This window comes from Podarcis erhardii, assembly GCF_964252035.2.
Source record: "Podarcis erhardii genome assembly, chromosome: 3".
Taxonomy (NCBI): Eukaryota; Metazoa; Chordata; class Lepidosauria; order Squamata; family Lacertidae; genus Podarcis; species Podarcis erhardii.
In genome coordinates this window covers 93,265,563-93,278,479 of record NC_138507.1, presented here as the reverse complement: position 1 = coordinate 93,278,479, position 12,917 = coordinate 93,265,563, and the positions used below count along the sequence as shown (strand labels likewise).

The following is a 12,917-nucleotide window of genomic DNA, read 5'->3' as shown; positions in this document are numbered from 1 at the left end:
TGCAGGGTTGAGGGAGAGCACTGTCTTTGTGCAGGGCTTCCACTGATGGCACTCATTAGTTGAATCCTGCCCAGAGAGTTTAGTTAATTCTAACCTTCAGAGTGTCATCATTGCCTCCTATATCCTCAAACTTCACAGAAGAAGTTCTCAGCTCGAACGCTTTCTGTTTAACTGTAAGGAAAGGTGGAGATATTACTAGGACAGAAAGAACACAATGTGCAAGATATTCTTATCAACTACAAGGAAAGCACTTGGGGGGGGGGTGAATTAAAAAAAAGATTGGACAGAACAAGGTATTTCATTTACAAAAGAGCCCGAGGAATAAGCAGTGGCTTTCTTGTTTCTTTGTTTAAATATTCTTTAGTGCAATGTCTCTTACTCTTCTGTTTTCTCAAAGCAGATTCTATTTCTTCATCTACTTCCTGAGATTCGTTCCTCCTTTTACTTCTCTTTCTCTTGGGTTTCTCCAGAAAGGAAATGTCTTTTGAATCCTAGAGTACAAATAAGATTTTTCTATTTAGTCTGCTGACATTCTTTATCCAGTAAGCCACACCAAAAGCAGTAAAAATTGTTTTAAAAGCCTTTAAACTCAATCAATAGAAAAATGAACTGGTACTGGAGCCAAATGTACCCCAAGAAGGAAATGCCAATAAAATGCCCAGTGGAAGTTATTAAGTATGACATCATTTGCAAGCTTTAAAAAACGTATTCATTTAGACTTTCCCTTTTCTAGCAAAAAATATAGCTGCACACAAGTCATGTGGGTTACCCCGACAGAGACAAAAAATGACACAAGCAGTAGTTTGGGTCTGACTAATTCCCCCGTTTTTAATAATATAGTACCATCAAGATACATTTAATGGGCTGCAATCTTAACCCCTGGGAAGAAAGCCCAATTGAATTCAGTACGACTTACTTCCGATAAGACACGGTTTGGATTGCACCAATAGCTGCACAATATGAAGTGCAATATGAAGAGTTGTGGATTGCTGGTAACAACACATCTCAGCACATGCTACATAACACAAATAGCCTACGTACAACCACATTACACAACTGCATGATGAGGGCAGATAATACTTTTACTTAAGCATAATGTTCCTGTGACTGCCTCGGCTCCAAAAGGTTATTGTAGAGTTGGTGAAGGTTCAGAAAAGGGCAACTCAAATGGTGAAAGGGACTCCCCTATGAAGAAAGGATGCTGCATTTGGGACTTTTAAGTTTAGAGACAAGGTGAGTAAGTGGAGACATGATAGAAGTTGATACAATTAGGCATGGTATGGAGAAAGTGCACGGAGATATATATTTTTCTCACCCTCCCTCATAACACAAGAAACCGCCCAGGCATCCAGGGAAAATGAAAGTTGGAAAATTCAGGAGAGGTAAAAGCACTTCTTCCTGCAGTGCATGGTGAAACTGTGATGCTCGCTCCCATGGAAGGCAGCGACCACCACCAACCTAGATGGCTTCAAAAGAGGATCAAACAAATTCAGGGAGAAGAGGGCTCTGAAAGGCTATTGGCCAGGATGGCGATGTTCTGCCTCCACAATTGGAAGCAGTAATGCTTCTGAAGACCAGCTGCTTAACTACAGGAGGGGGGGGGGTGCTCTTGGGCTCCAATCCTGCTTGCAGGTTTCACAAACCTTCCCTTTCTCTTGATTTGCTTGATCTACTTCATTTCAAGTGCCAAACATTCTTAAAAACTATAAAAACTGCCTCCGATCATTCTGGATTTGTGAGCAAGGCATTTCTGGTTTGTTTTATAACATGCCAACTGCAGTCAATCTTTTATTAGCTATTTCCCGGTGGGTGGCAAAGTGATGATTAACTTACCAGCTCTCTGTTTGGCTTAGATGTTGGGAAGCTTCCTTCCCTTTCTCTCTCTTTCTATCTATCCCTTTCTCTCTCTGTTTCTCTCTCTTCTTTGGAATCGCAGCACAGCCAAACTGTTATGCCATACCTTGTGGGTCTGGCTGGTATGTTAAGAGTGTATAAGCTTAACCTTGCAGGGGGGAAAGCCAAGACACGGTCATTTAAGCGTACTTGTCTTGCAGGCTCAAAGTCACAAGCTCAAGGAACTTGTGAGTCCTAGTAACTCGTGAGGTGAGTCACTGAAAGGCCCTGAGAGCTGCTCTTAAGTCTGGCTACCTGCCAAAGTGAGGCTACTGATTGTCTGTAAACAGTTGGGGTGTCAGTGACTAGATTAGAAAGTTTTACACAAAATGATGTGATTAGACAAACCCAGTCTTAGTGCGTCACAAGGAAGGCTCTAAGGGGGGGGGGATGTTTAAACAATGCAAGCTAGATAAGGGTGTCTGGAAACCTGTGTGGTCCTATCGACCCCGATAACATTATAATTTGTCATAAAATAGACAATATATTGTTTTACACGTTATGTGCTGCTTTCTCAAGCAACTTGAGAAGAACAGGTTCTGGGCTAAGCAGCTGTAGATATAATGAGCAACTAATAACCTTAAACAACATTTTGCAAAAAGCCCGTTAACTCCCCAGAACCTGATGTGCATGGTTGGTTTTTGTTTTGTTTTTTTGATTAATTCTCTCAGTCATTGAAATAGGATGAGAATTGAGCAGAAGAGATGTAAGAATAAAAACACTGATTTTCCATTGGATGAAGGAAGAGGGACCCTGAACCACCACATGACCACATCTCATCTAGGCTGAGGACTACCTGGAACATGTGAGTTGTGGGAGGCAGACACAAAAAAAGTTATATGGTTCCCCCCCCCCCCATAGCCTTGGGGTGCATTTTACATGTGCCAACAGAGGGATTAAGGCCAAGAAAGTCGGAACGTGTGTCAACAGTTAAACAATGATGTTTTCTAGATGTGCAGCCAGCCATATACTAAGGCAAGGCTCAAAACAAAGAACAGCGTTTGTGCCAACACTATGACAAAACATAACAAGGAACTTGTTACTCAAAGCTATGCATCATCATCATACAATGCAACAAGATGTGTAAATGGTCTCAGTTTTGGTGAGGATATTCCCTCTCACTGCAAACTCAGGAGAACACAAATGGAACCAAAACAAGGCCACTGAGAAACAAATGGGAAAAATCCCCGCGCTCAGATGAATCTTGTGGTATGCAGAAATACAGAACATTCTTTTAAAAATAAACCAATGACTGAGCATGTTCACTGATCTCCAAGAGCCACTGAACTGTAAAATAATTTTTCATTCCCATGTGTTTTTGAAAACATCTGAAATGGGCTAAAAACAACAACAACATTAGAACTGCCTTTAGCTGGTGAAGGTGATACTAGTTTAGGAGTTTTAGTTTCTGTAATAACGTAGTTTCCTAAAACAATTTTTATAGTACGTTTTAGATGTATGCTTTATTGTTATTGACCCTAAGTTTTCGTGATGGGACAGGAAAGAGGGAAGAAATTCTCACTAATGTCAAGACATTACCTCAACCATCTGTTTAGAACCGTCGCTTTCTTCTGCACAAAGGTCGATAAAGAAGTTTTCCTCTTTCCTGTCTGGGGTTTTATCAATAAACCAGCCACCTTCTGAGATCCTGGTATCAGATGGTGCTTGAGTGGGAAGCCTATTCGATCCAGGCTTCTGTGAAGGAGTGCTGGACATTGTCTGCGAACTCTTGGGAGATGCCGGAAGAGAATCTGGATTTCCTTTCCGGTATAAGGTCAACAAAGATGAATTCATGTGATTTGAGGGCTGAAAAATATAATATATATTTATAAAAGAATCAACGGAAGGTTATGATTTTTTTTAAACCATAGTTATTTTTCCTAGTGTGCTTAGCTACAGAATACATTATGCATAAAATACTGAACGGTACATTATAAATATACCAGATCTGTAACCAACCCCTTGTCTTCTTGCCTATACAGATAGGCAAGAGTTCCCCAGCAAGTAACTGACTTCACAAATAACACTTATACATTTTAGTCACACATGCACTTCTTATTTCTGCCCAGGTGAAGGCAGACTTGGGACAAGCATATATGTAGTTGACTTTCACCCACCTTTCTTAAAATAAATTTTATTAGAACATAAAGAAAAACAGAGAACATTATCAAATATCTCCCCCCAAACTAAAACATTAAATATCTTAACAAAGAAAAAATAGAAGAAAAAGAATAAGGAGAAAAAGAAAGTCTAGAAAGAAGAAAAAGGCAAGAGGAAAATAATAAAAATAATAAGAAATAGAAAAAGAAGGTCCGCTTCTCTATCTGCCAATTATATATAAAGTAATCATTCAAAATATCTGACATCCGCACTCTCGCCCCAAATAGTATCCAGCTTTTCCTCCTTCTGTAGGATATTTCTTGCAAGCGCCCTCCCAGACCTCCCACCCTAGTTTTATCACTCAGGAAGTCCATTATAACATTTCTCTAATTCATATATTTCTAATGTTCTGGATTATAATTTTTCTGGCTCTCTGTGATGCCATTCTCTTTAAGGCTTGCTTTCGCACACCTTTCCAACATAAATTTGCAATGTGAGTGTCACAAGTCACACAAGCAGCAGTATGTGGCACACCCTGACAGGAGCGTTATTGTTTGGATTATGGCAAAACCAGGTCTCCTGCTTCAATAGATAAGAGGCAAACCAGCCCAAGCCACTAGATGGCAGGAGCTATGTATGTATGATCATGCACTGTACCAGGAGTGGCGCTGTCCATCTCACGTAGTTGAAATACATAAAAAAATTGTCCAGAAGCACCTTAGAGACCAACTAAGTTTGTTCTTGGTATAAGCTTTCGTGTGCACACACACTTCTTCAGATACATGGCTGAATCTCACGTAGGTTTGAAGAGAAGGCTGGCCACTACTGATTGAAGGCTTTTCATCTATATCCATTGCATACACTTGGTTTCAGAACTATAAACTATTCTTAGAACACATAGTAACAGATACACTTCATCAGAAAACAGTCCAAGACAGACACACTTACTGGGAGTCCTGTGTCAGTGTCCGAAGTATCCATGCAGCTTTCTGAATCACTTAGGAGAAAGAAAGGATGTTTTAACAACAATAAGTTTGACATTATTCTTTAAGACAGAGACCCTGTGGCCTTTCACATGCTGTTGGATGGTAACTACCATAATCCCTGTCATAGGAGCCCTGCTAGATCAAACCAAAGGTCTATCTAGTCCAGCATTCCATTTCCTAAGATAAAGGGTAAAGGGACCCCTGACCATTAGGTCCAGTTGTGACTGACTCTGGGGTTGCGGCGCTCATCTCGCTTTATTGGCTGGGGGATCCAGCGTACAGCTTCCGGGTCATGTGGCCAGCATGACTAAGCCGCTTCTGGCGAACCAGAGCAGCACACGGAAACGCCCGCCAGAGTGGTACCTATTTATCTACTTGCACTTTGACGTGCTTTCAAACTGCTAGGTTGTCAGGAGCAGGGACCGAGCAACGGGAGCTCACCCCGTCGCGGGGATTCCAACCGCCGACCTTCTGATTGGAAAGTCCTAGGCTCTGTGGTTTAACCCACAGCGCCACCCGCGTCCCTATTCTGTTTCCTACATGATTTGTAATACTACCCATAGTTTGCTCGGAAACAGAAAGAGGGGTTAGTATCTGCTCTGCAGGAGAGAATTGCCCGACTATGGTTCCGAGATCATGCAGTGTTACATCTGACCTGGTCCAATTAATTTCCATGGCTTTATAAAAAGTTCTTAACTCTTGGAATTAAGTAATTTCAACTTACTCTTCCACCCCTTTGTGTCTTGCTTTCTTCGCCAAATGTTCATCCTCTAGAGCAGCTAAATCTTCAGACTTCAGCTCATCATTGATTATCCCAAAAACTGTTGAAGAAAATTAAAAAACATAGATGAAAGAAGAGAACCCCATAATCTCGTTTGGCAATAGTGAAACCAAAAAGAATAAACAATTTGAACAGCACAATCCTATTTGCTTTTAATTAAGTCTCAATGAATTCAAAGCTCCTGAATAAGACCATAGTCTAAGTAAGTGTTAGACCTACCTAGGACCCACAAATCACAGTGAATCAGGCCTAGATCCATTTTGATGAGGAGCAGGCAGAATCTTAAGATACTTTGGATTACCCACAACTACCTTTGATGCAATGATTTTTTATTATAATTATTTATTATATTTGTATAACACTCTTCACTTGAAGATCACAGGACGGTTCACAACATAAAAATACAGAATAAGAAAACAAAATATATAATAAATAAAAAACAAACCAATAAACCCCCCCAAACACATTTAAAAGGCCATAGAATAAGCCAAAGGCCTGGTTATAGAGAAACCTTTTCTCTTGTCACCTAAAGATATGCCATGAAGGCACTAGGAGAGGCTCACTGGGGAGAGCATTCCACAAATGGAGAGCCACCACAGAAAATGTCCATTCTTGTGTTGCCACCCTCCTGACGTCTCATGGAGGCATATGAAGAAGATCCTCAGATTATGATCTCAGGTTCTGGGTCAGTTCATATGGGGAAAGGCAGTGTATGAGGTATTGAGGTCCTGAGCCATTTTAGATCTCAAAACCAGCACTTTGAATTGGGCCCAGAAACAAAACAGCAGCCAGTGCAGTCAGGACAGGGTCAATGTAATATGCTCAAACAGTCTTGCCCTGGTAAACAACCTGGCCACTGAATTCTGCACCAGCTGAAGTTTCCAACTTCATCTTCAGAGGCAGCACTACGTATAACCTGTCAGGACTCGAGTAGGACCCTGGCAAAGACACATGCCCAACTGGCATGTTCCCTCCCTCCTGGTCGATCGTTCGGGAGCTTCAAAAGCTTTCTTCAGCCCGAACATCACAGCGACCGATGCCAACCGACACCGGCACACTTAGGGATCCGCAGAGTTTGCACATCTTGCGTGACAGACCTCAGCAACTCAGCATTTTGGCTAATCTACTTTATTTACATATAAACACACACGGAGCACTGCAACATGGCTCCCTCTCTCTCTAGCATCAGACAGCAAAGGGAAAAAGAACAAAGGACAATAGTCCCACTTCATGGAACACAGTAACACAAACATCCTGTCTCTGTCACTTCCCACTCTGTGGAGTCAAAACATATACCATCATGTGAAAGACAAACATCCCATGACTGCAATCATGGAGCAGAATTCTAACATAACCTAGAGGTTACTGGACCATAGACAGAAGTTAAGCTATTCCTGTCCAGATATGGGTGCAGTTGAAGCTGATGGACAGTGAGGTCACCTGAGCCTCAAGCAACAGCAAAGGATCTAGAACAGTGTTTCCCAACCGGTGTTCCGCGGCACACTAGTTCCGAGCGGAACAGACGCGCCGTCGTCCCCACCTCCCTCTCCTCAGTAGCTCCGAGCCGACTGACTGAGGGTGGGACGCGGCCAGCGGCGTCCTCTCTCTCTCTCTCTCCGCCTCCCAGCACTGCTTTTCCCGAGGTGCGCACGCGCCTAAGGCTGAATGGGAGCAGCCTGGAGGCTTGGCGGCCTCTCAGCGGCTCATGACGGGCGTCCCCGAGGCGGGAGGTGCTGAGCAGGGGCTCTGCGAGAGGGCGTGAGGGATGCGTGGTGGTGCCTGCACGCGCGTGACTTAAGAGGGCGACCTGCTGCCTCTCCTCTGTCTCCCCTCCCTCCCCTCATGGGCACGGAGTCCCCGGCACAGCTTGGTGCTACTACAGCTACAGCTGCTGCTGCTCCTGCTTGGATGAAGGCGGCTGCTTCTTCCTAACGCCCAGCCTCTGAGGGACCGCAGTCTCTCGCCCTCTTTTTTTTTTTTTTTTGGCGGGATGCTGAGGTAAAGGATCCCCTCACGCGCGGGCGGGCATCTCTTTGGGCAGGGCGCGTGTGGAGGCTTAAGGTGGGGAGTGTGGAGGGGTTGCTGCTTGCGAGGGGAGGGTTCATATTGTATTGGGCTGCGGTGTGGGCGACATGGCTCTCCAATGGCCAGCCCGCGGAGGAACATTGAGTTGGAGCATTTCGAGGAGAGGGACAAAAGGCGCACTGAATAAAGTATTTTATAATTTTTCATATTTCTGTTTACTTACTATTTCATAATAAAGTAATTATAAAATACTTTATTTGTGTTTATTTGATTCCTATTAAAGAGAATTACTTTATATATAGTCAATATAGGCACAGAGTTAATTTTTTAAACATTTTCTAATGGTGGTGTGCCTCGAGATTTTTTTCATGAAACAAGTGTGCCTTTGCCCAAAAAAGGTTGGGAAACACTGATCTAGAAGTACCCCCAAGCTATGTACCCTCTTCTTCAGAGGAAGTGTAACCCCTTCAAGAGCAAGCAACCTCCCATCCATCTAGTCTAGGGAACAACCCAACAGCAGTGTCTCAGTCTTCTCTAGATTGAGCTTCAGTTTCTTGGCTCTCATCCAGCCCATTACCGAGGACTGAATTTTCACTTCAAATTCAATATTAAAAAAAGACTCACCTTTCTCTACCTGTATTCTAAAGGCATTTCTTTTTCTTCGTCCATAATCAGCACTGGAAATCAATTTTATACATTAGTCTCAGTGAAGGCCTTCTTCTGCACATATTGCATTTCCAGCAAAGACACATAATTTAACCGTTATAAGAAGAAAATTAGCCTTATCCTGAGTTATTCAGGTCAAACACAGGGAAATATTGGGACCAATATTTAACAAAAGTGGCCTGCTTTCCAAATTACAATTGACTTGCAATTCATGTGTACTTAACTTGCATGAATTCAGTTTTACAGTTTGGCCAGAAAGGAAGCGGGGAACGTAAGCAATCTCACCCGCCATTGCACTTACCTCAGGAGAGTTTGGATGTGCAGGGAGAGTGTATTTTGACTATACACAATTTTTGCTTTACAAGCTAACCCCAGATCATAACCCCCACGTAAGTTGTGACTCAACTGTACATTCCCGACCTGGCCACAGTTATCCATGCGACGGTCATCTCCAGGCTTGACTACTGTAATTCGCTCTACGCGGGGCTGCCCTTGAAGCTGTCCCAGAAACTCCAGTGGGTGCAGAATGCTGCAGCGAGGCTCCTCACAGGGTCTCTGCCATGGGAGCATATTCACCCAGTGCTTTTCAAACTGCACTGGCTCCCGGTGGAGTACAGGGTCAGATTTAAGGTGCTGCTTTTGACCTTTAAAGCCCTTCACGGCCTAGGACCCTCGTACTTACGGGACCGCCTCTCCCGGTATGCCCCACGGAGAGCCTCAAGGTCCATAAATAGCAACACCCTACTGGTCCCGGGCCCTAAGGAAATTAGATTGGCTTCAACCAGGGCCAGGGCCTTTTCAACTCTGGCTCCGGCCTGGTAGAACGCTCTGCCTCATGAGACACCAGGATCTGATTTCTTTCCGTAGGGCCTGTAAGACAGAGTTGTTCCGCCTGGCCTTTGGCTTGGAGCCAATTTGATTCCCTCCCTCTCTTTCTTTTATCCTTTCCTTCTGCTCCTGCGATGAGGCTACATTTTAATATTTTAATGTTTCAATATTTTAATGTTGTATTTTAATTTTGTTCTTAAGTTGTATACATTCAACTTGTTTTTATTATTGCTTGTAAGCCGCTCTGAGCCCGGCCTTGGCTGGGGAGGGCAGGGTATAAATAAAAATTATTATTATTATTATTATCAAATAACATATCATTCTTCAGTCTGCCATGGGTTCTATCATGGGAGGCTGTAATGGTTGTAAGGGGGTTACTTGTGCGTAAGTTGCCTTCAGTTTTAGTTAGATTGCCTGGCCAACCATGCCTTGGCTGACAGCTCACACTCCGTGACCGGTCAGTCACTCGCAGAATCCGTCAGTGGGCGTTTCTTGAACCTCTTCCAGCATAAGAGCTGTTTGACGCCAAGTCTCCTCCTACTTTCCCTGCGCGGAACTCGTCTGCGCAAGTAAGGGGAAGGCAGGGGCGTGTCAGCGCTCTCTCCACTAGTCTCTGGTGAAGAGTCTTGGAGACCTGTCTCCAATTCCTCCATCTCCCTCTCTTCTCTACTGGTGTTACGCTGAATTCCTTCCCCCCTGCTGGTCCCCTCTCCGGCATCGCTCTGGAGCCCTGCCTCCGCCTCTCGCTCTGATGTCAGTTCCCTGACAGAGGCCCTTTAGACTCAACAGAACCATGCACAGGTGTAAGGTTCTCCTTATGAGATAGAGGTTGGTTCACCTTTTCCTTAACCCCAATCCAGCATTTATGTCCAGTATAAGTTATCCATGCTGCAGAGCATAAGTAACTTGTTGGCAGAGGGAGGATATGTAAATGGGCCCTAAGCCTGGGTGATTCCTGAGCTCTCTTCTTCCAGCACAGTCCTGAAAAGGTGACTGGAACATTTTCTGTTATTTTTCCAGCTAATGGAAATTAATTATTTTTCCAAAACTGGAACTATTGTTTGTCCTGGCTAAAGTCTTTGATGGCAGAAACTGGAAAATGCTGGAAGATTCTAGTTCATTCTAGAATATTCATTTCTGTTGCAAATATTGTTTTGACTATCTCAAGGTCACACTGAGCCAGGAGAGATAAATTTGTGCGCTCAGCGAGCTGGTCATCCTCTCTGTTACTTTCGTTTGTACCTCACGTGTTTGCAGTTTTTTCTCTTAAGTTTTTTTTGGTAACGAAGCCTTTTTGCCTTGCCGACGTGGGGATCCAGGGCACAGTCCTTCAATGGCTGCACTCGTTTCTCTCTGGACGGGGACAGAGGGTGCGGTTGGGGGGGAATTGTCATCGCGCCACTCCTTGGTGTGTGGAGTGCCACAGGGTGCGATACTCTCCCGGATGCTTTTTAACATCTTTATGCGCCCCCTCGCCCAGCTTGTCCGGAGTTTTGGGCTGGGTTGCCATCAGTATGCCGATGACACCCAACTCTATCTGTTGATGGATGGCCATCCTGACTCGGCCCCCCCCACACTGACCAGATGTCTGGAAGCTGTGGCTGGATGGTTACGTGGGAGCCGGTTGAAGTTAAATCCTTCGAAGACAGAGGTCCTCTGGCTGGGACGGGGCGATATGGGATTGAGGGGGCAACTCCCATCTCTTGCGGGGGTGCAATTAGTGCCAGCATCGTCCGTTAAGAGTTTGGGTGTAATCTTCGATACCTCCCTCTCTATGGAGGCGCAGATTACAGCTATAACAAAGGCGGCATTTTTTCATCTCCGCCAAGCTAAGCAGTTGGCTCCTTATCTCTCTCGCCCTGACCTAGCCACTGTGATCCACGCGACGCTCACCTCCAGACTGGATTATTGTAACTCGCTCTACGTGGGGCTGCCCTTGAGACTGACCCAGAAACTCCAGAGGGTGCAGAATGCCGCGGCGAGACTCCTTATGGGGTCTTCGCTCCGAGATCATATTCAGCTGGTACTATACTAGCTGCACTGGCTCCCGGTGGAGTACAGGATCAGGTTTAAGGTGCTGGTTTTAACCTTTAAAGCCCTATACGGCCTAGGACACTCGTACCTACGGGACCGCCTCTCCTGGTATGTCCCACAGAAGAACTTACGGTCTGCAAATAAAAGCATCCTGAAGATCCCAGGCCACAGAGAGGTTAGGCTGGCCTCAACTAGAGCCAGGGCTTTCTCGGCCGCGGCTCCAATCTGATGGAACGCTCTGTCACAAGAGACTAGCGCCCTGCGGGACCTGACATCTTTCCGCAGGGCCTGTAAGACTGAGCTGTTCCACCAGGCCTTTGGTCAGGGCGCAGACCACCTCCTCTGGCAATCTGCACAGAATTTTGCTTAATGGTTGCCATCAATTTGATTTTAATTAATTTTTATAATGAAAGGTTTTTAGAATATTGGAATATTTTGATTGTTGTTAGCCGCCCTGAGCCCAGCTTCGGCTGGGGAGGGCGGGGTATAAATAAAATTTATTATTATTATTATTATTTGCCTTTAATAAGTTTTTCTTTTACTGATGGACCTTTAACTCTGCGTGTTTTATTACTACATTCACTACAAATATACACTTCTGGGATTCTGCTATTCATTAGGACACATCAGAGTGCCTAGGAATTTTAGGATCCAATCCGTCATTGTTAGTGTTAACTATATTTTAGACCAGGGGTCAGCTTACTTTTTCAGCAGGGGGCTGGTCCACTGTCCCTCAGACCTTGGGGGGGCAGACTATATTTTTTTGGGGGGGGGGGAATGAACAAATTCCTATGCCCCACAAATAACCCAGAGATGCATTTTAAATAAAAGGGCACATTCTACTCATGTAAAAACACACTGATTCTCGGACCGTCCACGGGCCGGATTTAGAAGACGATTGGGCTGGATCTGGCCCCCGGGCCTTAGTTTGCCTACCCATGGTTTAGAGAAAAAGCCAGGATAATAAGCCATGACTTGAAGTTGGCTTATTTCCCTAACACTGAGGCTGGGCAAATGGTGATTAGACAAACTTAACTACTGTGGTTATTTGAAAATGGAAACAAAAGCTTCCAATCCCCATTCTCTGCTCCTCCACTGGCATCACTGCAAATAGGAGCAGGGAAAGGAGAAGCATGTGAGTCCCTGAGGCTCATGTACATAATACTAAACCACACTTTATAGTTATGTATAAGCCTGGTCCTTGTGTTTATCATCAAGCAAGTGTAAGAATTCAGTATCTTACCTGTATGTTTTCTGTAGCTCAGCAGCTAAAACTCCAATGTCAACATACTTGCCACATTTGTTACTCTTCAGGTACTGTAATTGATAAAATTTTTATATAAAAATACCTTTAGTATTTGCATACGTGATAGGTTTATGAAATTCAATTGTGGTTTTTTAGTTTTTAGACAAACATCAAATAAACAATTGCTCATTGTATACAGGTTCTAGCACCGCTTTTTAAAAATGTGAATTGTGATATGTGAAGAGAAGCAATGGATTTATCTATTCACTCCTTCTCAGCTCAACCATTTGGAAGCCCATGGGCTAAAAGCATAGCACAATACCTTCTACCATCAACATTTAACTCGTCCATCTCACAC

At 44.1% G+C, this 12,917-nt stretch overlaps 1 protein-coding gene across 1 annotated transcript in view; it reads right to left on the bottom strand.

The window, feature by feature from the left end:
- The window catches only part of NVL (nuclear VCP like), a 44,723-nt gene that overhangs the window by 30,782 nt on the left and 1,024 nt on the right, over positions 1 to 12,917 (bottom strand). Inside the window, exons 2-8 of the mRNA XM_081857789.1 lie at positions 12,557 to 12,630; positions 8,410 to 8,462; positions 5,704 to 5,800; positions 4,942 to 4,990; positions 3,433 to 3,699; positions 380 to 491; positions 95 to 171 (exon numbers count right to left, since the gene is read on the bottom strand). Coding sequence (XP_081713915.1) covers positions 95 to 171; positions 380 to 491; positions 3,433 to 3,699; positions 4,942 to 4,990; positions 5,704 to 5,800; positions 8,410 to 8,462; positions 12,557 to 12,630 — 729 coding nt within the window. The remainder of the gene's footprint in view (positions 1 to 94; positions 172 to 379; positions 492 to 3,432; positions 3,700 to 4,941; positions 4,991 to 5,703; positions 5,801 to 8,409; positions 8,463 to 12,556; positions 12,631 to 12,917) is intronic.